At 39.2% G+C, this 26,626-nt stretch overlaps 1 protein-coding gene across 1 annotated transcript in view; it reads left to right on the forward strand.

Annotated features, from left to right (window-relative positions):
• Window positions 1–26,626, forward strand: part of LOC114932641 (protein Fe65 homolog) — a 152,017-nt gene that overhangs the window by 87,764 nt on the left and 37,627 nt on the right. The window contains exon 4 of the mRNA XM_029304928.2: window positions 16,981–17,287. Coding sequence (XP_029160761.1) covers window positions 16,981–17,287 — 307 coding nt within the window. The remainder of the gene's footprint in view (window positions 1–16,980; window positions 17,288–26,626) is intronic.

The raw sequence follows: 26,626 nt of genomic DNA on the forward strand, positions 1-26,626 counted from the left end.
TGCTCAACAATAATTAAATTCACGCTATGCAAATTAAAATATTTTTTCTTTTTTTTTCGAAAATTTTTCTTGAACACCGAACAAGTCTTCGCAAATTAAGGATGCATGCGATATCACGTGCAAATTTGGAATAAGTTTCTGTAGAAATCCTGAGAAAGAAAAAATGAAGCATTTACGATTTCTGGAAAGGAAGGGAGAATAGAAGGGTATGGCAGGAGTTATTTAAAAGAGAAGAGGCTTTTCTCCTGACGGCGCAATTCCATTTCCAATCCCTCCCACACTACCTTGTAATCCGAGGCAGGAGTGGAGATTGTTTCGAATTAGCCAGGAATCCACCCTGAAAACGTTACAACCTTCCTTTCCTCTCTGTTCTCTCGTTTCGTTTGTGTCCTCGTTTCCTCCTACAATTAGTCCGTTTCCTCTATTTTATCCTCTTTGCGTTCTTCGTCGCTTAAGATACGCCAGAAATTTCAAAGAAGACTATACATTTGCAAATGAAAGGGTATAACTTTCAACTTTTATCGCCGCATTTTTAACGAAACAATTTCAATATAAAGAACACGAAATTTTATTAAATTATATAACATAAATTGAAACAATGTAACGCAATTTCAATTCACACAATTCCTCCCGTTAATTAATTTATATCTAATTAATTATACCTGGAAGAGAAGGTTATCGATTTCGCAGCAAACATTCCGTTAGATCATCTCATAATTTTAACTGCAAAGTATCCCGCCGGCAATATTTCCACGCACAGCGTTCTCTCTGTTACTTTAATCCACGATAATTAATTACCGCACATGCAGCGCAATCCGCCGACTCTTACTCTCTCCCAACGCGGCGCGTTGCACTTATCAGAAATAATTAATTGCCTGGTGGATGACAATATCGGACCGCGGCGTAACTATTCGTCGGGCAATACATATCCGCTTATACGGTAAAGTTTTCGGCGATTAATAACGGCCGCGTAATATTCCGGATTAGTCCTAGCGCGATAACATTTCACTATATCAGCGTTTCGTAGCAGATATATTTCGCCGGCAGTTCATCACGAAAATTTGTGCCGGATCGACGCGACGCGCCACCATTACACCGGGACATGCATAATTTGTTCGTTCGCGAATGTAAATAAGACGGCGAGGTAAAGGAAAAATACAAATATAAAGATAAGATACGCGGAATTATGAATGTTGTTTGACAAGATATATATTTCGGTATCAATATTCTGATTTTATTACCTACTAACTTCGCTTGTGATAAAATATCGAAGTAGATTTTATGGGACGTATCATCCTTCGTCTAAAATAATGCACGAGGAGCACGCGCGTGTCCCGGGACGGTTTTATCTCCCGAGACTCGTTTGCAATTAAAACCCGTAATAAAAAAAGGAAACAGTCGGGTCATTCGACGTTACGAGGAAATATGAGACATAGGCTTGCGGTAAATTATAAAAAAGGGTAGCGGAATGGAAACACGTAGGGAGGGAAAAGATCTCGAGTTAAATTTATGAGGAAGCTAGCCTGCAAACTCGTTGCAAGACAAGTGCCGCGTCCAGCTCGTGAAATCTTTCGACCTTCTCTCTTTTCTCCCCATTACTTTTTCTCTCTGCCACAGAAAGGGCGTCTTGTTCCGACACTTTGTGCATCTTCTGTCCGTTTCTCCCATCTTGTCTCTCCTGTTTATGCCCGATCGTTTATCTTTATTCACGTTTTTATCAATTCCTTTTTTCTCTTCTTTTTTTTTTTGACGAGTATATAAAGTCCTTCGGGAGCTGCCAAGGTGCTATAATCCTTATACTGCGAAGCTGACTAAATATGCATGTGTATGTGCGCGTGCGCGCGTTGATTAACTCCCTTGTAATTCCACCCTCGTAGTTACGTTAACGTCACGAGCTTCTGTCCGCCTGTCCGACGTCAACGTGCTTTTTCGCCTACCCCGTACAGCTGTAGCCTTCTCTGACGATTTTTTTCCTCACGCCGTTGTTTTACGAATTAAATACTCGACTTATTCGGATTTGAACGCAAACGTGAAAATTATATCGGCAAACGCGGCCCACATTCGTTATTGTTGCGCCCTGTGTATTCGTTGTTCGTATCAATGTATGTATGTAGGTGCGCAAGAGTTTAACTCGTTCGATTTGTGTGGCAACGGACTCCGAACGGGAGGATATTTTATTCGAAATGAATTTCGTTGTTAGCTCGCGCGTGCGGAGGTTTTTTGTTTGCTAATAGGATTTCTATGGATTTTTTTAAAAATTCGTCCGATGTCAAAACAATAGGTTTCTCGCTTTCTAGATTTATACAATGCACACATTTGCTTGCACAAAAATTTATCGATACCATTCTCGCGTGGCGCAGCCGCTGGTAATAATTCGTCATGGTGACGAAGAAAAAATTGTCGACGGTAAGATTTTCCCTCGCATATGCGAAATCGTTCTGCGATGGTCAACGTGCCCTTCATAACACATGATACTCGTCGCATGACGTGCATTAATTGTTCGAGGTCGCATAAATTTTCTACGAGACGATAAAGACGCGAGCGTATATGCACGCTACTTACTCGCATATTCCTTGTTGATTAATGCACGCTCTTTATGTATTCAGGCGTGATTAGTATCTGAGGCGTGATTTAAGGAGGCTGTACATTCGAGGCAGCCGCCATGTTAATCCTCGACTAATCTGCGAAATAGCGAAGCCGTTGCTCGTTACCTTCGTTCAGAATTATTTCCCTAGTTTTCCTTTCCTTTAATACTTACGGTATGTTAATATTTATCGCTCAATTATTATTTCCCGTCGCTATAATTCTATTAGTTTCTTTCTTAACGATGTGATCTAATTATTCCTCAATTTTTTTCTTCGAAATAAGCTTTTGGAAAAAAATAGACAAACGATAAGGCTTTATGCTATTACAATACATATATTATTGTATAATAAAAAATTTAGAATAATATTCTATATTTTCCTTTAGATATTTCAAGAAAATGTTATCTTTATAATAGATCCGCAGTTGCAAAAACTTTTAGGCAACAATATATCGTTTGTCAGGTCTGTTTTACGAAACAATGCTTATCGCAGTTTGCAGGCTAACGGAAAATACCCGTCGGCGCCATAAGACCATCAGATCGATCAGAACGAAAGTAGCTTCGCGGTTTGCGTTGGAAAACTGCGCGCTTTCGTTGTTTCTATTGATAGCTGGCGAACGGCCAACGAAGCTTTTCCACAATCCTTTTTCCGAGCCAAGCGTCGAAGACAGCGACGGTGTTGGCTATAAGTCAATTATGGAGGTGGCAAAGAGAGATAATGGAAAATCGTGAAAGAATGGAACGGATAAAAAAGTACAATAAATACAAATGGATGTTAAAAATCGCGCGCGTAAAGTTAATTAAAGAAATGAAATAAAGTATAGCGATGAATAAGCTGCAATTTCGCAAAAAAAGAATGAAAAGGCATATTTATTCGTCTATAAATGTTTAGTAATTCTTATTGGCATGTATAATGATGACTGACAAATAATTTCTTCCACGAGTTTGCCTTACTTTTCTCTCTCTCTCTCTCTCTCTCTCTCTCTGCGTGGCTAGTGGGTCTCGTTACATTTTTATCGAAAATGAGGAAACTGGAGGCAAACCCGATGCGGGTTGAAAGAATGGCGCGTTCTCGGGGGAACCGACTCGTAAAAGTCCGAAAAGCTTTTCATGGTTTCGTGGTGGAAGGCAGTAAACTTCATTTTGGACGTGGGGTTTCGACAATTTGCACGATCGACCGCGCATTCACGGTGTAAAGCCTGGAGCTTTCGAGCGGCGAGAGACCAGGCGCGAATAACCACAGATCAATTAAAAGCCAGAAGAAACCGAAGAGAAGCGTCCGTGAAAACGTGGCGAATGGGAAAGGCCGGGGATGGAAGATTCGCGAGAAAGGGTTTGTGCCATAGCTGGCGGAACGAAACGGCCGGCAGCTAATATCGCGAGAAATACTGTTATTGCCGCTAATATTTCGCGCAAAACTCCCAACAGTCGACGTCCGCCTCGGGAAATCTCCTTATACCTGGATTCGCGCCGAAAGGGTTGCAAGCGATACCGCTTTTCGCATCTTCTCTGTGTTTCTCTGTTCACGATGTTGCGCAATTCCCGTAGGAAATTTGGCTCGGATGAGGTGCTCGAGCGAAACGTAAGAAGTATTTAAGCCATTACGCGCACTGTACCTCCAAGATGCCGGATATATAGGTCAATACAACCTTGCTTTAATCCGTGAGGATTGTGTTTTACACCCAAATCTTCAACATTTTTTCATATAATAAATCATTATTAATGAATATAATTTGTAACAGCTCTTTAAAAATTAATATACATATAAAAGGCAATAAGAGCTAATTAAGTTCTTTCATTAATATTTTTATTGTGGAAAAAGATTTATAACATAAAATATTAGACAGAAATAAATTCGAACGTTTCGGTTGCCTTTTTCAACCTTCTTCAACGCATTATTTAAAATTAAAGATTAATAAAAATTAACAATCAATTATTCATAACTGTCAATATAATAAAACTATGCAGAAACACAGTTATTCGCATAAAACTACGTCAAGCTATTTTTTTTAAAAAACGAAATCAACGCATTTTTAAAGCTCGAGCATTTTTAACTGTTTTTTAACTTTCATATCTTAGGTAGTCTATATATTATATCGTCATAAATTACTGGCAAGTCATCAATATCTGTTTTTAAATTAAGACTGTTATTTTGCCTTTTTCTTAATATCATTTCTGAAATCAATCTTTTGTTATATCGTGATTCTTTGTCAAGTATTTCTACATCGTTCCAACTAAATTCATGATTATGTTTTAATCTATGGTCATTATTAATGATTTCGACCATTTCGATCTCGCGCGTCAAAATTGGTATTTCATCATCGGTCGTTTATTTTTCCGATCAGCAATAACTAATATCGCGAGAATTCCTGTTATTATAGTCGTTAATATATCGCGCGAAACTTTCCAACGCCGAAGTCTTCCTCCGGAAATCTCCTTATGTCTGGTTCTCGGAAGGGTTGCAAGCGCGACAGGATGCCGCCTCCTTCTCGTTTCCATCTTTTCTCCCTCCTTCGTTTTGGCCTTCGTGTAATTCACGTCGGCTCTTGTTCTAGAGCTCGGCTGGAAAATTTACTCTGAGGAGCCGAAGAAGAATCCTCCTCCTGAAATTATTGTTGCCTCATAACTTCCATCTCCCTTTTGTAGAGAATTATATACTTCGCTGATATATTGTTCCCTCGCGACATAGCATACGCTTGTAATATGTTTTCTAGCGTGGTTACGAGAAGATAATAATGTAAGGTATTCAATATATTTTTTGCTGCTGCGAATATATCTATACTTAATAAAGAAAAATATACTTTGGCAAAATATAATCCGAATCTACGACCGCGATTGTTATATAATTTTTATATATCGCTCTTTTTTATTTTATGAAGATATTTCTATATATCCAACGCTTTTTCTATGTTATTGAAACGATTCTTTCTAGTCCTTCTCTCCTCGAAATTCACTTCGGGCTTATCTCGCGGCGAGGGATGTGCACATTTTATCTTAATGTAGACTAGAACTCGTCGAAAAGAAGCTCCCGATGAAAGCTCTCTCTTGCTCGGCTTCCGCCGTTAGGTAACTTTTATAATCCGCGTTGCCTTAATCGGGAAGTTCCTTTTGGAAAGACTTTATCTCCTTACCGGGTCTTTCCGCCGAGAGGATTTTAAACGATACTATCCCATACATTTTACGCCGTTTCTTCCGCGGCTGAAAACGGAAAGAAGGAAAATGGAGCCAGGTGTCATAGCGGGGCCGATCTGATAGTTTGAAAAAGAATTCCTTTTTATGAACTTCCAACTGTGCCGGCAACTTTCTTCCTTCTCGCTATTCTACAGTAATAATAAAAAAGAATTAATTACATTGGAAATTTAAAGAGTGAAATGAAAAATATTTAGATGTTATTTTGCGTAATACAAATATGTTTTGCAAGAATTATTTATAGCGAAAGAAATGTGTAGCAATAATAATTCAAAAACTGGAAAACAGCATTTTATCATACTTTACGTGTCGTTTTCTCAAATTGCTGTTTGATGGAGCGAGTAACGTAACATTGCTCGTTATTACAAGTCATTAAGTGTCGTTATAAGACATCACACAAGATCAAAGCTATGTTTCGCGTGTACTCGAACCATATTCCTTTCTCTAACACAATCGCCGCAATTGTCCAATATTCGCTATATTCTCACTGCGTAATATTTATTACATTTTTAGCTCTCTCACCGAAACTAAACAAATGTTCTCTTCATAAGCAAAAATGTTGACTTAAAATTTAATTTAAAAATGACTAAAGTATAAAATTGAATTTATCTTTGACCAAGATGCTAGAGCAATGTATTCATAAATAATATCCGCTGATGTTCAGGAGACGAGTGAGGATCTTCCGTAAAATGTCGACGCTCCATACGTGCTCGGTAAAAAGTTGTCGCGTCGTAAATGGCGGCAAAAGTCGACGGCCGATAGTTAAAAGGATTAGTCGAGCCGCAAAGCGGCCGGGGTGGAGTGACTGGTAAAAATTTCACCAGGACCGGTTGCAATATCGCTTTTACGGGTACACGGTAAAACCGAAAGATGCCTCTAAGCTCGTCGTAGCGGGCGTACGTGCTGCTCGATGGGCATTAAGGGGTTAAGACGGACGGACAGGGGGTAGATTACCTGATGGGGATGCAGGTGGCGAGGGTCAAAAACACCTTCCTGAGAAATATCCACGACAAGACCGCAGCGGACGAAACGGGCGCTCGTAAAACGCCAGACCCGGATAAGTGGCGGGAGAACGGTATGAGGTTCTTGGGCGACAATATGTTTTCCGCCGGCGAAACCACAGAGAATAAATCACCCCTTGACGTAAGCCGAGATGGCGCGTTAAATGTAATCGATGCGGGTATAGATTGCGTAATTTTATTCCACTTTTTCCGAGTTTAGTACGTTTTATTCGCTTAGTTTCATACGTACTTTTTGCGCGCGATTTTATAGATATTTTTATTTATAAAATTTATATATAGAAAAAACATAATATATATATATGCATATATTGTTGCTTATAAATACACAGAGAAAGAGAGAGAATTACATCTAACGCAGAGATTCGAAGGTACCTTAAATACATGTGCGGTGAAAAAGTTTCGTTGCACGGGGATACAGAATGTATATTTTTTATTTATAAAATATATAGAAAAAACATACAATATATATATTGTTGCTTAAATACACAGAGAAAGAGAGAGAATTACATATCCAACGCAAAGAGAGATTCGAAGATATACCTTAAATAAATTTACAACTTTACTCGAAACCTACATATGTGCGGTGAAAAAGTTTCGTTGCGCGGGTTTACAGAACAGTTATGTAACGCGAAGCCAAAGATAGGTTGATCCCCGAGGGAGTAAGGATTAAGATGCGCGAAAAGCACCACAAACGTACTAATCCGTACGTCGCCGACAGCGATAGAGATACGCAAAAAGTCCGACGCGGATTCTCTCTCTCTCTCTCGCCTAGAAATATCCGCGCTTTCCAACGAGTTACGGCTTAAACCGACCGCATACATACCAAGCGGGCTTTACCGGGGTGGACAAAGAGGACGATTGGAAAATAGAAAATTGCGCACGCGAACTGCGGCAAAGCTCGCGGATCTGGGCGGCGACACGTACAGCTCTTTACCTGGGCGCACTAAAATCTTAACGGCGCCGTAAAACACCGCGATTTATCGTCCCTCGATATAAAAATAAATTACGGCGCCATTATCTTTCGTGCACCGCGGAAAAAGCGCCAGACACGTAGCATATAAGTCGTCGTACTTGTTTAAGCTCGCCCTCGCGCGCTAAAGTTATCGTGACAACGGGCTACGATAGGGATTCCGGGGGTACTTTGTCGGAATTTTTGCGGCGCGATTTATACAGGCTTTACATTACAGCCGTCGTAAAACAACCGCGTTTCCGTTAACCTTTGCTTATATTTCTCTATCAAGAGCTCACGCGTATCAGGTGTTAATAATATTTATGGAAATTATGTACGAGTTTGTGTTATCGCGAACGTTTTATTCGACGGTAACTGCAGTTTAAACAAAAATTCCTCTGCTTTCGCGCCCTTCTCGGATAATTGAATACATTTCTCCCTAACTTTCTCTATAAAATAGCAACCGAATCGGGACGATCAGCTGTGTGACTTTCGGGAAGTTTCGACCACCATCTGCTAGAATTCGAGAATCGTTTAAAGTACATATATTAAGCGATGTCACGACATCGTGACGCCGCGAAAGGTGAAAAAAACGATGTCAAACTTGACTCATTAACGGTAATACGGTTTTTCGTTTAAATCTGAATCTAATTGTAAATGAGAACGTCAATTGCGTGCTTATCAAGGGAGCAGTCTTGCGAAACTTATAAAACCCTGTCATAAGTGAACAGAATTATTAGAAGTCGTCGTGAATTTTTCAATAGCATTTGGATTTAACAGAAATCTTTGTATCTTTAATACATGTTTAAGAAAAATATGTAAGAAGATTAAAAATGAAAAATAAAAATATAGTTTTTTAATTTTTATATGACGATTATTAATGCGGATAATATTCGAATTTTTATTCGTGAAAAAATCAAACTATTAATATTTATATATTAGCTGAAATTATAATAGCCTAATTTGCATCCATTATTCCAACGTATAATCTCCATATATCTCGACTGACAATAACACGAATCGTCTTGTTCCCGTCGTTACGTATGCCACTAACAGATCGATAAGTCGAGCCATTGGACTGTGACGGATGGCTTTGTGCCAGTACTCGGGCAGTTCTGGCTTTTGTTTCAGTTTTTTAGTACATTTCTCCTTTACCCTTATACGCCCGGATATTTTTGCGCAAATGTACAAAACCATTTCTAAAGCGTGGTCGAGGGTTTGATGGAACAGCTGTCTCTATCTATGAAAAGTTCCATTTGTCATAGTTGAAAGAATTTTCATTGAATATTCATTGAATTTTTGATAAACGGGAAATCTCCTAATTAAATTGTAATTATCTATAATTGTGAAAAACTATAAAAAGGCGGGCTCTACATGTAAAAGAATTACTACCTTCTGACAAGAAGTGTTAACTAAAGAGAGAGAGAGAGGTTATTTTGTGGTATTATATAAATTGTATAAAATTACAATTATGTACGTTTAGATATTATAAACACTTCATTAATCCTGAATTAATTAATCACAAGGCGAGATTTAAACACATTTTAGATTTTCCCCCCGATTTACACTTTTTTATTATTTTATCTTTACTTGTGATAAAACATATTATGTGAAAATGTTATTATACTGTCACTTCTTTTAATTAAATTATCTATCTCACCAGCAAATGGCAATCAGAAGAAGTAGCTACTTCGTCGTATCGTTTCACTGAAACGAGAACTGAAAAACATTGCTCCCGTTATCGGGAAATGCATTTTAAATATGTAACGAGCCAGTAGTTAATGAAATTAAAATTTTCAATGTAGATTATATGTTGTGCAAAACTCTGCAAGCGATGTTACAATTTCTATCAAGCTGCTCAACGAGATATTAAATTTAATTTCCTTAAAATATTGTTAAAAATTAAAATTATCGCAATTAAGTGACATGTTTTTAAATTCATTTTTTATATCTTCATTGTTTATAAAATATCTTCTCATTCACCCGTACATTTTATTGTGTATTTAAAATTTTCGAATGTCATGTTAAATTATCTTTCAATCATTTTAAAACACACGCGCGCGCATAAGTACAGAGTTATAAAAACATTCTCGAATAGCAGAATAACGGAGGAAGACGGAAGGAGACTGAAGGTTAAAACGACAATCGCTGTCAGTTCGTAGAATTGAATGAACACTTATTCATATTCATTGTATGCCCTACCTTTACACATGCCATAAAGCACGTGGCTGGAGCTTTAAATGCCGCGCGACGTCGTTCTGGTACAGAACTCGTACGTTAAAGTGAAAAGGACAAGGGCGACTCTGGTCGAACGGTCTGCTCGGATTCGGCCGTCACCGCTGAACAGATTTTATCGTCGCTCGTGCATCGCATGCATCGGCGCGGCACCATCAAAATGTCGCTTCGAGCTCGAATAAAACTCGTCTCCGATTATTTCGCCCGTTAAAGTCCTTTCTTACGCTCGTACCTCCTCATGGAGATGGGAGAATTTCGACTTTGTCGAGCGATCTTTATGGGCGGGAGTCGGCCGAAACGGGATACTTGTGGGATTTATCATGGATTCCTCTTGCGTTATGATGCGGAAATAAAGTCATTTATCGCGTGTACCCCTTGTACATTTTTCAATTGAGATATGAGTAGAGGAACTTGAATGCAAAACGTGAAGCTGCATTTTAAAACCTCGACTATGTACACACGTGTAATTCCAATAAAAGCTACTAGTTAACTCGGTAAATAGCGCCTGTCTCTCGATCGGGATAATTACGCGAGGAAAATCCAAATGGCTCTCGTTACTTCACGTTTTTTTTTTCCACTGACAACGGCGAGATTCCTGTTCGATACGTGCGGTGTGTAGGTTGAACGAGGGAGAGACGATTGACCTTTTCCGGGAGCGATTACGTAGATCGATTTCCACGAAGAACTTTTCTCGCGTTTATTCGCTCCTTCCGTTATTCGAACCGTCATCGGGCTCGTCCGACTATCGCGAGTGACGTGTAAAGCGGGAAGTACACTCGGGGCGTCGAGGTGCTTAGACGTCCCGGCGCCGTTCGCGTACGGCGCCGCACGCAAACCCTGAGCGCTATTAGCCGCGTTGTACCCAACCCTCGGAGACCAGCGTTGCCTCTCTTTCCAACTCCATCGGTCGACCGTAACTCCTTCCCTCTGCGTTATCCGCCTCTCCCGATAACGCCAAACGGTCATCGTTTGCCCGTCAATGAAAGTGGAGATCCCGTAATGTCGTTTCGCAGATTGGGCACTCTCTTCGCGTGCCACGAGCTTTATCTAAAATATACCACGAGAGGTGGAGGAGAATCTAATCGTATCTGTTTGATGATTCACGTCCGCTACATTTTTTTTTTTTTTTTTTAACTTTACGAGAATAGTGAGAACGGCACGTAAAACCAGCTGATTTCGTGACGTTTAGTTTTCGAGATGAAAGGATATAAGTTTTTCTAGCTTATAGCGCCGAGAAATTGTATGGCCTTTTATAAATCGTCTTTTGACATGTTTAACAAAATTTTTTATTTTTGATCTACACATTATGAGATTCATTAAATAGTCTAAACATTTAGTAATGAGAAAGGAAAAAGGAAGAGAGAGAGAGAGAGAGAGAGCGCATAAGAGTAAGCATGTAAAGTAAAACTTTTATAACAAAATGTGCATTTTTGGTGCATAATTTAATACATTACAAACGTGTTTCATATAGTTATGTTATGTGAATAATGTTGTTATATCTACCTATCTCTGCCGATATCATTACAAATGGCGATGGAGTAGAAGCCATTTATTATTCGAGTCGGGCATCGAATGTTGCTGATTGAACGCGGATAATTTCCCTGAATTACGCTCGCGTGGAATAGCGAAATGAGGTTGCAACGTGAATAAGAGATCGTTACCGTAGAACGCGAGCCGAAAAATCTTGACCTTACCGTCTCGCCGCCGCCATCTTGCGCACGTCGTTAAGCTTAACGACCGCTTTCGGAATTGCCCCGGCCTTTTTTCGCCATAACGAGACACGGCACTTGGTCCTTCGCACCCCATTCTCCATGGTTTCCCATGCGAGAGACATTTAAGTTCGTAACTTCATTGTTATAAGGGTAGTGCCACGCGGAGGGATGAAGTGAGAACTTTAACTCGCGCGCTTCATATAATCGTACACCGGAGAAATCGATTAACTATATCGTGCTTTGCGATAAAAGCTTGATTGTAGGATTCATTTCTTCATTTCAGTAACCACACTTTATCGCAACGCGCTATACATTCTTATAATTAAATGATAAACATTCTTTATTAAAAATGATACATTTTTCATGCTTATATTTTTTTTTTCTTTTATTCTATTTTTAATCTACAAAATTATTTTATTTAGTGAAATATTTGGAGCTAGTATTAATAATGTCATTTCTTTTTCCATGCATATTTATGTTAATCATTCATCGAACTCGGTCGTGAAAACAAAACCGTCTTGGAACAAAAGTAACAAGATAACAAACGGATGGCTTCACCGATCGAACTTTGCCTGGCACGCGCCCTTAACTCGTGGAATGAGGAAAACGGTTGGGGTAGGGAAGGCAAAGAGGCAGTTGTTTCGTGTCCATGAAACTTAATATTCCGTGGAAAAGACATATATATATATATATATATATATATATATACGTAAGAACGTCGACAGCAAAGAAAAAGGCGCACGACACCGGTAAAAATTCACCTTCAGCTTTACACACTCGCTCGAGGAATCGATAGGGTGACTCATCGAGGGCGATGACAGAGCTTTTTATCCCTTCTCCTTTCTTCTGTTCTCTCGGCCTTTCTTGCTTACAGCACTCCTCTCCATCCATTTTCAACTTCGTTCTTTCGACCTCGCTCGCTTCCGGCTCTAACCCTCCGTTTCCAACCCTCTTTCTGCAAGTCCAAACTTTAAAACTCCCCACAGCAGCCCACTTTTCGGACTGTGTGCTGCTGCACGTTCCTTTCGGGGCGACAAATAACGGAACGCATCCCGAAGTATGCAACTGCACCGCGCACTTTTGTTCGGAGCGAACTGGAATGCGACCAGACTTATTTGCAGTCCATTTGTCGTCCCGTCTGCACCAATTGGATTCAGACTCTTCCCGAAAGTTACGTATATATCTTTCGTTTCCGTATTCTGAGTTTTTCCCTGCTGTAAGTTATATTTAATAAATTCAGAAAAAATTTAGTCTCATCTAATTATTTCCCGAAATTTTATTATCGCGGAATTATAAACACAATTATAAATTATCACGCGTATTTTTTTTTTGCCTATCGACGAGGTAAAATTGCTGTTTACGTCGAAAAGTTTGGCCAATTTACCTTAAAATAAAATTCAAGCGCGGTAAAATTCGTTTTCACAAATGAATTCGGGAACATTCCGTGAAACAACTTCGAACCATTCACATTTCTACGTTATCCTCGCCACTCTTAATTGTCTCGTTCGCGCAGCCCTTCCCACGATCCCAACAGGCGTTCAAACTTTAAACTGCTTCATTCCACGCGAAATAACAAGACACGTTCGTGGAACGGCTACGAACATATTATGCTTTTGCTCTATAACGTTTGTAACGGATAGAATCTCCCAATTTGTTTAGATCCAAAAACAAACTACCCTTTGTTCTCCGTCCCCTCTTTTTTTTTCGAACTGAAAAATATGCAAATTTTTAATGTTAAAAATGCAAGAACGCTCCGGCGTTTATATACTTTTTATTCCATTTACTTTCGAACGCATCGTAGAACTCGAATTTTCAAGGCGCAAGATTGTTGTGAAAATGTGTACGTTTTTAAATATTCAAAAAAATTTCAAGTATGATCTACATACATAAATCACATTATTAATTTTTAGCGATAAAATATGGTTAAAAAAGCGATCATACGATAACAATTGAAGAACATCCGACAAAATGTTTTCTGTAAAGAATATCTCTCGCATTACGGATCTCGTTAGACGCATCCAAAGCGGCCAATTTTTACTTTCTTCCTGTTTTCGTGCCGCTTTCAGACACAACGCGCGTCTGCTCGCGCCACGTGAGAAATTTTTTAAGATGGGATTTTAACGAGCACGTAGGATATTTTTCAGAGTCTTCCTCGCGCGCATCGGTCGCCTTAATACTTTTCTCGCCCGCCTGTCTCTTGCGCGCGTCGGACGTGCTCTCGAACTTTAAAACATACTCCTCCTCTCTTTTTCCCCTCAGGATTTTTGCAGAACGAAAGTAACGAGATGCATTCGGCGGAATACAATCCCGTCGCCTGCACTCTCGCACGTATCTATAACGAGAAACTGGCGAAACGTCGTCGCCAGCCAATTTGTCGGCTCCGAGCAAACCGCCCCTTTCGCTGATTCATCCGTCTTTTCTCGCTCTCTGCAATCTCATTTCGCGTTACGCAGCTTTCTTTCGAATTTCTTTGCAAATCACAAGCCTCGTCAAGCGCTAACGAAGCTTCGAGAAAAGAGCTCGTGCCGATTCTTATATATATACGCGCGTTTGCAAATTAAGTTTAATTAAATAATCTGTGGTAAAAAAAATCATACCGCGAAAAATTGGATATTTTCCGTAAAATATATAAACGATGAAAAAATTTTATTTATTATGAGAATAGTTTTATATACAATAAACGCAATTTAATGTATATACATGGAAACACATTTAACTTTGCTTTTAACGTAACTGAAATATCGTTTATAATTAAACTTGTAGTTCTGTTTAATTTGTATGTTTTCTGCATTCTTTTTTTCATAAAATGTTTTTATAGAGTTTTTTTTATTAATTACTGCAATTATGAAAGCGATCTAGGCCACAGCTTTAGTCAGCTAATTAACTTATTAAAAAGAACATCGTCGTTATACTAATATTTATCTACCTACATTGAAAAGTAGTATCAAAGTAACAAACAATGAAATTCTACATTTTAAAAATTATCTATAGTATGTACATCGAAGAAAAAACTCGGATTTTTCATTGCATGACTTGTGTCGTTTGCAACAAATTAATATTTTTTTGTAATCGTCCGTAACCCAATCTTCAAAAAAAAAAAAAACATGGGGAAAGGAATGTTAAATCCATGTGATCGTTGTTTGAATGATGAAATCGTATTGACGTGGATGAGAGTTCATTGCCCATTCACAGTTCGTATTGCAGATTCGCGATCGGTATTTACGTCGCGACCGCAGCTGCCGTAAACGCAAAGTTATGGTGTTTATTGTCGACGGCGTGTAAACGCGGACTGAATAAACATCGGATTTAGCTGCGATTTTGTAGCGTTGATGGTTACATATTTCTTTCTCTTTAGCTGTAGATTTTTGCGTGTATGAAAAGCGAAAGAAATAAACAACGCGCGCCCAAAATTAATTGGTACACACCTATGCGACACATTTTTTTATTTGATGAGTTTTTAAAATTTATCATTTATGAATTTTAGATATAAATTTTCACGTTCTTTCGGGCACGGAGATATATGAATTTGAGACAGTGCAGTAGCTTTAAGCTCTTACGAATCAATACCGCGAGTGAGACGGGTAGACTGTAGACCAGATAGGATAGTCGCGGATGGAAGAAAGGAAGGAAGGAAGGGACAAAGGAGGCCAAGGAGAGATCCAAGACTTTGGAGCTCTTGTACGTTCGTTCCCCGATATAGCGCGTCGATAAGTCGTCTCTCCCGCCGATTATTTCGCGAGAGTATCGCCGAATATCGGGCTGAGCCTTTCCGCCAACATGACAGCCATCAACATGACAGCATGGACTCCTTTTGTCGGTTCCTGTACAACGTCGTTCTCGCCGTTGTCGTCTTTCTCAGGATTATCAGTGAGTAGCGAGAGCGAGACGTCGATCAGGCGGATTTGTTAGATCTCATTTCGCGAAAATCAATTGTATTTATGCGTAATAAAAAAGTTTGATACGCGAACAAGGCTATCTTGAGAAAAGCATTTGTCAAAGAAAAATTACAAATGACGTGAAAATAGAATTTGTCTACCTATATCGAAATTAATTAATGGAAAGTTATTTATATATGGATTTTTGCTTGTATCGATAATTGTACGAAACGATCACAAGTATGAGCAGTCATATTGGCTGTGCGATATAAATTCCTGCGGCTGCAAGTTCTATATTAACGGACAAGGTCTACTTGGCCAATATTAACCGGGTTGAATAAATTTTATTAGTATTCCGTGCGAGTTACCGCGAAGATAGTCGGAATATCGGATAACCGCGACTGCAGTATTTAACTTGGCTATCTATCTCGGGGTGAGCTTAAAGCTTAAAGCTCGAGCCATTACTCTCTTGCAACTGTCTACCGCCAGATAATACCTTGTCTTCGACGATCTCCAACGACAAGCTTTCTTATCGTAATCGTCACCGCGATAGATTAGCCAAATTTAAATTGGCTATAATTGGATATTCCGATTCAATATTCAGCTTCTTGTTTCATCCTGTTGTGAAACACTTGTCGTCATTCTACCAAACATCGTAGAAATTCATTTTTATATGCAATTTTCAATTTTTTCACATTTATCTTCTCTCCTTGTTTATCGATAAATTCAAGTGTTTGAACGAGGAAATGTATCTCCATGCAGTTTTGCGGATTTTCTGTACTATAAAGTTGAAACGATCGGACGCGTTTATTCCGAAGCACTTTGCCGCGTATCGATATGTATTGAGCAACCTTTAAAACACCCCATGCATGCGCTGGCAGCTGCCGCGGTTGATCGCATGCTCTACCATAGTCTGCCATAACTCGGAACCTTGACCTTTTACGGCTCGTTATCCGCTGATATTTAAAGCTTCGAAACCGCGCGTTTGACACATAGCACGACATGCGAAATAACCAGGTCGTTCGCAGAAGCAGATTTCTGCGAAGTAATATTCTTTAACGGAGAAAATAGGCACTTCCATGCAGTATTTTACATACTGTTACGTCAATCGATATAACGAAGAGGTAGTTACATCCGGTAAAATCGATGCTTCATTTTTTCACACGACATAATTGCTCTTTTATATCAACCGTCTGAAATTTAACACTAAAATAAGAAGATTATCGGTTTTATTATTTCATGATATCTCATTCTTTTCTCTATACACTTTTTTTATATATAACCGATAGCGGAAATGATTCGTAACATCTTCTATTATTATTATTCTATTTTATTGATAATATTTGCGCTTTGATAAGCTGTAAAAAGCTCTCGACAAGCACACATTTGTGTAAATACTCGATTCTTTTTTCAGAAAACGGCCTCCTCTCCTTCGAAAATCCCAATTATCATCTGGACCCGGCTCGCCTGGACGATGCGTTGAACAGCAACGGAAACGGCAGCTCTCTCTATGATGAATTGTATCAGGAATTGGTCGGCAGCGGTGGTAGAGGCGGCGAGGTGACCGGCGGTGGGGGTGGGGGTGGAACGAGGGTGCAAGCTCGCCGAACCTACGCCACATTGGATCTGGGCAGCATGGGGGTGGACGTCACCCAGGGCCCTCTCACGCAGGATTCCGTGACGGACGACGCTTCCGACAACACGGACAACCATAACCTAGGGTGAGTGTCGTTATAGCTCTGTCACGTTCTCTCTCTCTCTCTCTCTTTCTCTCGTTGCCGGCCCGATAAATGGTTTTCCGATGCGCGCTGATGGAAAGATATTGCCGCGCATAGAAATTGAGGACATGATAGGACGGGAATGCGATAAAATGTCGTCCTATATCTATACTGAATTTTTTCACGTACATTATTACGAGATGCTTCTTTTTTTCCGCAGCGCGCGGAATTAATTTTCCGCGGATTTATTCGAGATTTTTTCGAATTATATAGTGTGCTAGAATTTGTAAAATAGAATTAATACATTTTCAATATTTGAGAAAGAAACACTAGTTCGACTGAGATAAAGCGGAAAATATATATAATCACGGTCATGAATCGGAAAGTAGACTTATTCTGTCGGGATTTCATCTTTCCATTTCGACCAACTGCGAGACATCTCTTTGGGAGTTTCTCTTTGCAACACGGGAAAATGTAATAAGTTTCGAGCGGCGAAATAGAAGCCGATCCAACCAACCCTCTTTATCCGCTCGTAATATAAAGGTCCGGCCGTCCAGAGGCCGTCGATAAAATTTTCGAGTCGGACCTCATCGGGATACCGCATAAAATTTCAATAAATCCAGAAGAGAGGGCTAGAGAAAGAGAGACGGCTCGGTGGAAACGAACGGGCGATGTTACAAGACAGTTCGAACTTATTCGCGATTGTTACACGAATTCGGCGCGACCCCACGCACAGTCGGAATTCACATCTCTCTTCTTTTCCTTTTTTGCATTTCCATCGGGAATCCGTTCCATTGACTCTGCTGTCGAATTTCCGGAAATATTTTTTAAGATAACACGCGGGAATCGCACGTTTCCCATCATGAAATCGGAGACGCGTTAAATTTAACGGGGGAGAAAAAAGTTGCAAACTTGAATAAAAGAACCTTTATACAATTACATTGGATAATTAAATTGGAAAAAATGTATGAAGCTATATAGAAAGTACAGAATGATATAAAATCTGATTATCGTTTCTGTAATATGCAGTAATGATTATTTCTCTGCCTGAAATTTAACAATTGTATTTGTTACACGTCATTTGAGAAAAAGTCTGAGCGTAATTAAGTTTTAATATCTCTAGAGAGATGAGAGAACAAAGTTTTTATCTTCATTTACATTGATTTTATGTCATTTAGAAAAAATGTACTTTTCTGATTCTTTATCTGAAATTGTTGAACTCTTACCTCGTCCCCTTAATTCTGAAAACAAGATTTTCCGACAAGACGATCGTGTCTTTCAGTTTCAATCTACTTTTAGTTAAGATTGAAATTAGATTTGTCGCTTCAGTCGACTTTTATAATCAGTTTTGAATGCCTTTTCTCGCTTATCTGACTTTCAATCAACTTTACTACGATCAAAATATCTTATCGAAATATTTTATAATAATTAAAATAGAACTTTATTGAAATTTCAATCAATATTGTAACGAACGATTATTGATTAATTTTATATTTTAACAAATTTTTGTGTTTTCCGAGTATCTTTCATCTCGTCTTTAGTTGACCGATTTAAATATTTCACCGAGTTGGATATTCAAAACTCCCAAGTAGACAAAACCCACGTCGCAGCAATTTCGTTCATTTCGTGGAAAAGTCAAGGCACATTAACGATTAGCCATAGTCTCGTGAGAGAGTTTCTACCTTCGGTATAATAAACTCCTTTCTTCCCCGAACTCTTTTGCCGACCCGGAAATCCGGGCGAGCATAAAAATGCAATTAAGGAAACGCCCGACGTCTGCCTCTCTCCGCATAGTGTCTTTTCTCCTGAAAGGTCCCTTTTCCACTCTGGATCTTCAATCTTCATCCTGTTTCATATTTCTCCCCGAGTTTATCCTCTCAGGCTTTTAGCGTGATACTTGATAATAAAAATGCAACAACGAGCAGCGTTATAGAAAAAAATATCGAAAGTGTCGATGAAAAATATAGATAAATTTTGCTTTTAAAAAATCAAACTCGGAAAGTTCAAATATAGAATCTATCCTTCTTGATGAATACGACGCGCGACAGTATTAATATATTAGCGGAACAAAAAGTAATATTAGATTTCTGTCCGGCCATTTTAGGGATGATATACGCGGAAAAGTTGATCCCACGAAATTTTCCATGGGGTGAGCGCGATTCGCTTCTTTTTTTTTTTTCCTCGTCCGTGTCTGGCTCTCTTGTTCGCTGTGTTGTCGGCAAAATGACGAAGTAAGGTAATGACGCCATCACAGCCAACGAGAATACGGCGTTGCTGATCGAATTTTACGGGCACGGCAGGAGGGAGCGAAAAGCGAATTTCACTGGCGACGAGGCGAAGGCTTTCATCGCGGTACCACGTTAACTCGATTTACGTGATGCGCTTCTAACGTACGCAACGTTACGTCGTTAGATACTCGACACATCGGAATAGCTTCGTGCCTCCGGAAACTCCACCGCGAACTGCGCGCGATCGGTGTTTGCGACTAAATCGGTAATTTCATCCCGTTTGATGAACGAGCCGATAGACAAATTGCATTTATAGAGGATATGCTCGGACGGAGATTTTATTACGATCGTGAAAAGAAAGTGAAATATATTTTATATCTCTTTATTTTTGATATATAAATATCGGCGTTGAATTGTTGAATTGTTGCGAGCTTCATACGGTGTACTCACACCGTTTGCACGGAATTGTCAGCTTAATGCGCCGCAATCCGCGAAACCACATTTAACAAACCGCACTATCAGCAATCACGGCGCAGCGAACCCTCGCGAAACGCTCATTAAATAACAGCCGCATTAAACCGCGTTCGCCGATAAGCATTTCGCGCGTTCATATAATTTCGATAGAGGGAAAAAGAAATGTTCATATATACAATTTCACTTTGCACGGTCACTTTGTCACCTCTAGGTGGCGGAAGGACGGAGGTAAAAGGCACAGAAACGCGAACTCGAAGACGACAGAGTCTGGGCACGAAACGTCTCGACATTTCCACCTCCGGCTGAATATTAGGCGATAAGCTAGCCTCACGAAGAGAGAGAGAGAGAGGGTGGCGAGAAAGGACCGACGCTTGAGTCACGATAGGGCAAAAGGTGCGAGGAAGGTGTGTACGTGTTCGTGTTTGTGCGCGCTTGGAGATTGAACTCAATCTAAACTTGCGACAAACTTTGCTCGAGTCCCGCGCTATCTCTCATACCTTTGTCGATTCGCCATCTACAACCTCCGATCTTGTTCGCGATAGAGCGGGAAGTGACGTCGAGACGACCAAACGGGTTACATCCGCGTCGAAGCGGATGGAAATTCTCGTCGGAGAAGCTAGGAAAAGAGAAGGGGCACATTCTTTGGGAAGACCCTCGTCTTCGACTGTCATTCAAGAGATTATTGTATAACGAGGGAGAAAGGCTTTTATTTTTAATAACTTTTGTAAAAATAAAATTACATTTTAATTTGCATAAGAATGAAGAAAATGAAAATATGCTCCTTCTCTTTTCTCTCTCTCTCTTTCTCTTTTTTTTAATAAAATATAACAGAATCATGTATTTAGTATATCGTTAATTGTTATATCAGAGATTCCTTATTGCACAACAAAGTTTAGCCTGACTTGCCAAGATTAAAACACGGCATGCAAACATTTCACATGGCGAAATAAACGACCTTGCAAAATTATGTACGAGAGAAAAGCGTTTAATACCGAAAAAAAAGGTACGGAATTTATGAAAGCGTCATAGCGTTTATAATAGCATGCCGGAGCTCTTCATATATCCGCCAGACCGGTCTGCAAAGAGCAAAGGAATATTAACGAGGAAATGCATTTTCTTCGTTAAATAAAAAGCAGTCGGTCGTGCACAAAGAGCCGAATTAAAAAATTAGAGGTCTCCACAGACGCGCCGCGCACTGCCGGCAATTAAAAGTCGCTTTAATTTCACATTGCTCTAAAAATTCAGTAAAACGCCGCGGCGTGCATTTTTCTTCTTTTTTTCGAACGAATCCGCCTCTCGCGCCGGACGTATCCTCATGAAATTCAAAACGGAGTCGTAGTCCCGAGTAAATCGCGCTTCATCGTGAGGCACCGTCGATGAAAAGTGGAAATTTCCGCGCGAAAAAGGAAGCGCTGATAACACGCGAAACGAGGTTATCGGGCTGAATGTGTGCGCATGGGGCTGAATTATGTCGCGACTTCCACGATTTCGCATCGCCAGTTTCCACCGTGATAACAAAAGTTATGCTGCACTCTGGCGTCTAAGATAATTTTCTTTTATGCGCCTTTTATCAGTGTTATAAAGCGTTTATTAAACGTTTTCTCCAAGAAGAACTTTCTCTCTCAATTACAATTCCAGCTACAAATCCCAATGAATGAGGTAAACATAATTAGATATACATATATATTTGTATATAATAAGTATATATACCGCGATGTCTTTTGCAGTCAACGAAAATTAATTTTTCGTCGGTTAGGAATAGCATCCTTGCTATTTGGATCTCTAATTCCTGTGTTACCCCATTTTTTAAATCCCCCTGTAAAAGCTATAGACGAGAAAAATATTTGTCCGAAAGTCGGCTGAATCGAGAATCGAACCCGAGATCGATTTTCGGGATTTAAAAAATTTCGTAGCCGGTATATGTACAAATATATGTTGTATAATTAGAGATATTATCAAAATATAATACATCTCCAAAAAATTGACATTTTTCAGTCGTAAAGTTTTATAGCAAAAGGAACGATTTCTTTGACGATATTTTTCACACCTTTTTTTTTATTTAGTATCTAAATTATCTTGGGATAAAACGTATTGCTCGTATAGCGAAAGAATTGATCCGAACTAGTAGAGTGACGGAAAGAGTGAGACAGACGAACTATAGATTAATGCGAGTCGCATCAATCTCCATCGGTAGCTGACGGCTTATCTGCTTCACGTCAAACCACCACCACCAGCCATTCACCATCCATATTCACTTACGCGCGGACAACCTTCGTCCTTGCGCGCGATCCCTTTGATCTCGTTTTTGGATAATAATTCCGTGAGCATACAGGGAGCAAGAACGGCTATCGAGTAAGATGGAGCACTTTGTCGATAAAAAAAAAGTTTGATTGAAGTACTTTTTCAAAGATTGTTTGTCTTCTATATAAAATCCGATTTTTGTTTTTTTTTTTCTGTACTATAATACTATAATAAGATTTCCGATAAAATCGAATTAATAACGTCTTATAGTAGAAATCTCAAGTTCTGTTTTAATATTTTCTCGCGTCCTTATATGCGGTCCTTTTAATCTCGTTTTTGGATAATCATTCTGTGAGCATACAGGGAGAAAGAACGGCCATCAAGTAAGATGGAGTGGTTTGTCGATAAGAGAAAAGTTTGATTAAAGTTCTTTTTGAAAGAATAATATTTACGTTTTATATTAAATAGAAATAAATTTTTTACACGCTTAAAAAGAAGCAAATTGTATATATCTCTTCTATATAAAATCCAATTTTTGTTTTTCTTCTCTATACTATAATCAGATTTCCGATAAAATTGAATTAAATGACTTTAGCAGTAACCTAAATTTCTGTTTTGACATTTTCTATTGACAGCTGTCACGTGAGATATCGAATAAACAAATTTGCAGGGAAAAGGGAACGGATAAACGCGAAATAATAAAAATCACTCTTGCGTTTATTTTCAGTCCCTCGATAAAAACTTGCAGTCAAACTTACATTTGCGCAGTTCCTCGTAAATCAGTGCGCCGGATGTCGTGCGTGTAAAATACAGCGCGACTTCCCGAAAAAAAGATCCCCATTTCGAGAATGTTGAATAAGAGGAAAAAGGAATTGCATGCGCGGCCAGAAATACACATGTCGACGTCTGTCCCGCTCGTAAAAAGAAAATTTCGCATAGCTCTACGCGCGAACGTTTTCGTTCCTCGCAAAATATACAGCTAGATAACTCGGATTCCGCCGCGGCGTTTGCGGTCCATCGTGCGCGCGGGACCCTCTTCATTTTTATTATCGCGCCATTATTGCGGCGCGGTCTCCACGCCAACAGCTGCGATAGCGAGCGAGAGTCCGCGAACGGCCCTCGCGGGCAGAATTCGTGCATAATCGCGCCGACTGCACAAAGCGACGCCTCGCATAACGACGATAGGTCGACCGGGTATCTCGATAAAGCCCCTCGGGCTCGGCTTAATTCAGGAAGCACGAACCCATAAGGAATGGTGAGTTGGTGCGCCATTCATACGTTGCACGCGAGTTGCAGCCGATATATAGTATCGGGCTTTTCGTGCTGAAAGAGAGAAGAAAAGGGAATGTTGCGATAAGTTTCTTTTATCAGCTAATCGACCATTTCTCATAGTAGTGCCATTAGAGCTCTTTTTTCTCTTTTTTTATTTTACCTTTATTGAGAGTTAACGAATCGCGTTTTTAACGAGTCGGAGACCGTCGCTGCTAGTTGTTTTCACAGAGAGTTTATGATGATTTAAAGTTTGAAGGAGGTGCACGCCGAGACAAAAGTCCGCGCTTGATTTAAACAGATTGTCGGTCCGAGGAAAACGTCGTGTGAAATGAAAGTATTGTCGCGCGCGATTTCGTGGCCAGACTGTGTCGCAAAAGGCATAAACCCATAAGGAACGACACGCCATTCCCGAAGGTTTCAGGGCGAGAAAAAAGAAGGGAAGGAGAGAAGTGAAACACCTCGCAAAGGATAGGTATCTTAACGATCGTGTCTGAGGCGGGATACATTGGACGTGAAATAAGGTGCCTTTGTTAAGGCAGCTTTTCTTTAGAAGGAAGCTCATCCCTTCCTATCTCCCTCTCTGTCTTTTTTTTTTTTTTGGTCCTCTGCTTTATCTTCTCTCTCATGTGTTCTGCACACTCCTCGAGACTTCACCCTCCATCGCCTTCTCTTTCGTTTCTATCACCCTTGCGACCGCAACCCTCCTTCGCGAGGAGCTTTCCGAAGGAAAGTGCGTCGTCTCTGACGCCTCCTTCTACGGTTTTGTCACGCTCGTTTTCACGAAATTAGACGAACGGAGAAGGGGAGTGCTTTCTCGCGATTCTTGATATTCATGGCACAAACTTGATTAGCTTAGAAAATTATCGCGCGATATTAATAACTAGGAGAAATAGCAATTTTCTTCTTGATAATTATTAAGGAATAATATAGGGAAATTATTATTTGGAAGAAGTATTTTTATAATTGATAAAAGAAATATTTATTTTTTTCATTAAAAGAAATATCCTTTCACAGAAATGTAAAATTACGATTTGACACAAAATCGTAAATCAGTAATATCGTTAACTTTTTATTATGTCATTATTTTACATAATGCGAGCATTATATTATCAAAACGCTTACTTTAAACAAGACGAAATGATAGTCTCTTAAAAAAGAGTTTTAAGGTGCGAGTAAATCTGAAATCGACGCGATGAGCTTTAGAATTTTTACAAACTCATGCATAACATCTTACATCCTGTCTGGTTGAATATACGACCTAGAAATTTATGATAGACTATCGTCGTTGTCAATGCATAATCTCTTAACGTCGTTACCTGCAACGTGCTCGAACGGCAATCCCTTACACTATCTTCATCTTCCTGTCGAAGTCCTAAAATTTCGCTTCGCTGACATTACTGTCAATCACGTTGAAAGTTGCACGAGCAAACTGAAAAGAATAATCGAACGATCGAAATAAATGCAGGCATGTTTTAATAAAGAATTTTCGATACAACGATTCTCTCTTTCCGAAATTGATCGCGAAGCAGTCTGTATTAATTATATATATATATATATATATATTCCAAGATAAATCAATATTTGCATTAAATTCCTTATTAAATCGTTACGATCGATATATACGAGAAAATATCTTTTCTTTAGATTAATTCGATCGAGTCAAATGATTGAATTCTTAAAATTGAAAATTCAATTTACTGCTCCGTAATATATCGTATACGTCATAAAAAAAAAAAAAAAAAGAATCGCTTGAATATGTTCGACATAAAAGCTCCGATTCTCGTTGCACGACATCGTATATATTCGTATACACTTGTCACTTTTCCTCTCTTTTATTCGTCGCGCATGAATCCGCGACGATGAAAGTGGTACGAGTCGATAAATAGCCAGACCGAAGCGGCAGAGGGCCCGGAATAGAGGAGATAGCCGGATGTGTCGATAAACAGCAGCCGGAAATTTGTCGATGAATTTATGATGGTAGGAGAGCGGTGGCTGAATTTGCGACGCTCGATATAACAGGCGTTCAAGAAAAACGTATGTATGATGTAGTAATACGCTGCAAGATTCACGTTTGCAGCGTCGCGTCGTAAGATATGGGAATAAACGTCATAGTTAAGATGTGTTACATTGGGTGTAAGGCAACGTGCCCGGAGAGTCTCGGCGCGGATCGCAGGGGAGTATAGTATATATATATATATATATATATATGTATACGAGTATATATATAGCTATGTCTTTGTGTCGTGTATGTATGTTTTGCGAAACGGACGTTTACGAAGAGACACGCGAGCGAGCTTATGGCCGCGAGTACCTTCGCCATAATGTCGAACACCGACGCATAAATAATGCACCGTCCCAGGTATACTTGCATATGCACTGTAGCTGCATCGGTGAATTTATATAGACTCCACGTCGCCTGCGCTCGGTCGTTGATAAAAATTTCAACATGGCTATTCGCGGTTGCAAATCGAACGATCATTAGGGATTTTATCGACCGTCCGAGTGCGGTGTTTGATGTTATCTAAATAAAATTACATAGATGATCATCTTAGATAAAATTTTTTAACGTCATCTTATCTCTATATAGATAATGAAAATATGGATTATTTATATCTGCATCTTAGATGGAAAAAAGTGTTATCTTTATTAAATTATCTAGAATAATGTTTAGATAATTTGGTTTAGAGTCGTAGCACAAAAATACTTAATTAGTAAAACTTAAGTAGTAAACGAAAAAAATTATTAATAAAAGTATGAAAATATATTTTTTATAACTGTGATTACGTAAGCAGTCTTAAAAATAATATCTCTCTGAAGATTATCTAGATGAATCGCCGTATAATTTTATCTCTTGTTTAGATATATTTAAAACAAAATCATCTTTATTTTACCTAAGATGAATTTTCATCTTATCTTTATCTAGTTAATTTTAAAATCATCTAAACGCAACACTGCCCGAGAAATATTCTCCCATTTCTGTTGCGAAAACTAGCGATCGATTCTCTCGTTCTGCGCGCTGAAATAAAATTTGATATATTTTTTTTATCCGCAATTATACCGTTGGATAAAATTCAGGGCGGAAAGGATTTTTTTTTTTTTAAACCGAGTAATAAAATTGATATCGTGG

Source organism: Nylanderia fulva, unplaced genomic scaffold (genome assembly GCF_048542155.1).
Source record: "Nylanderia fulva isolate GAGA-0341 unplaced genomic scaffold, ASM4854215v1 Scaffold22, whole genome shotgun sequence".
NCBI lineage: Eukaryota > Metazoa > Arthropoda > Insecta > Hymenoptera > Formicidae > Nylanderia > Nylanderia fulva.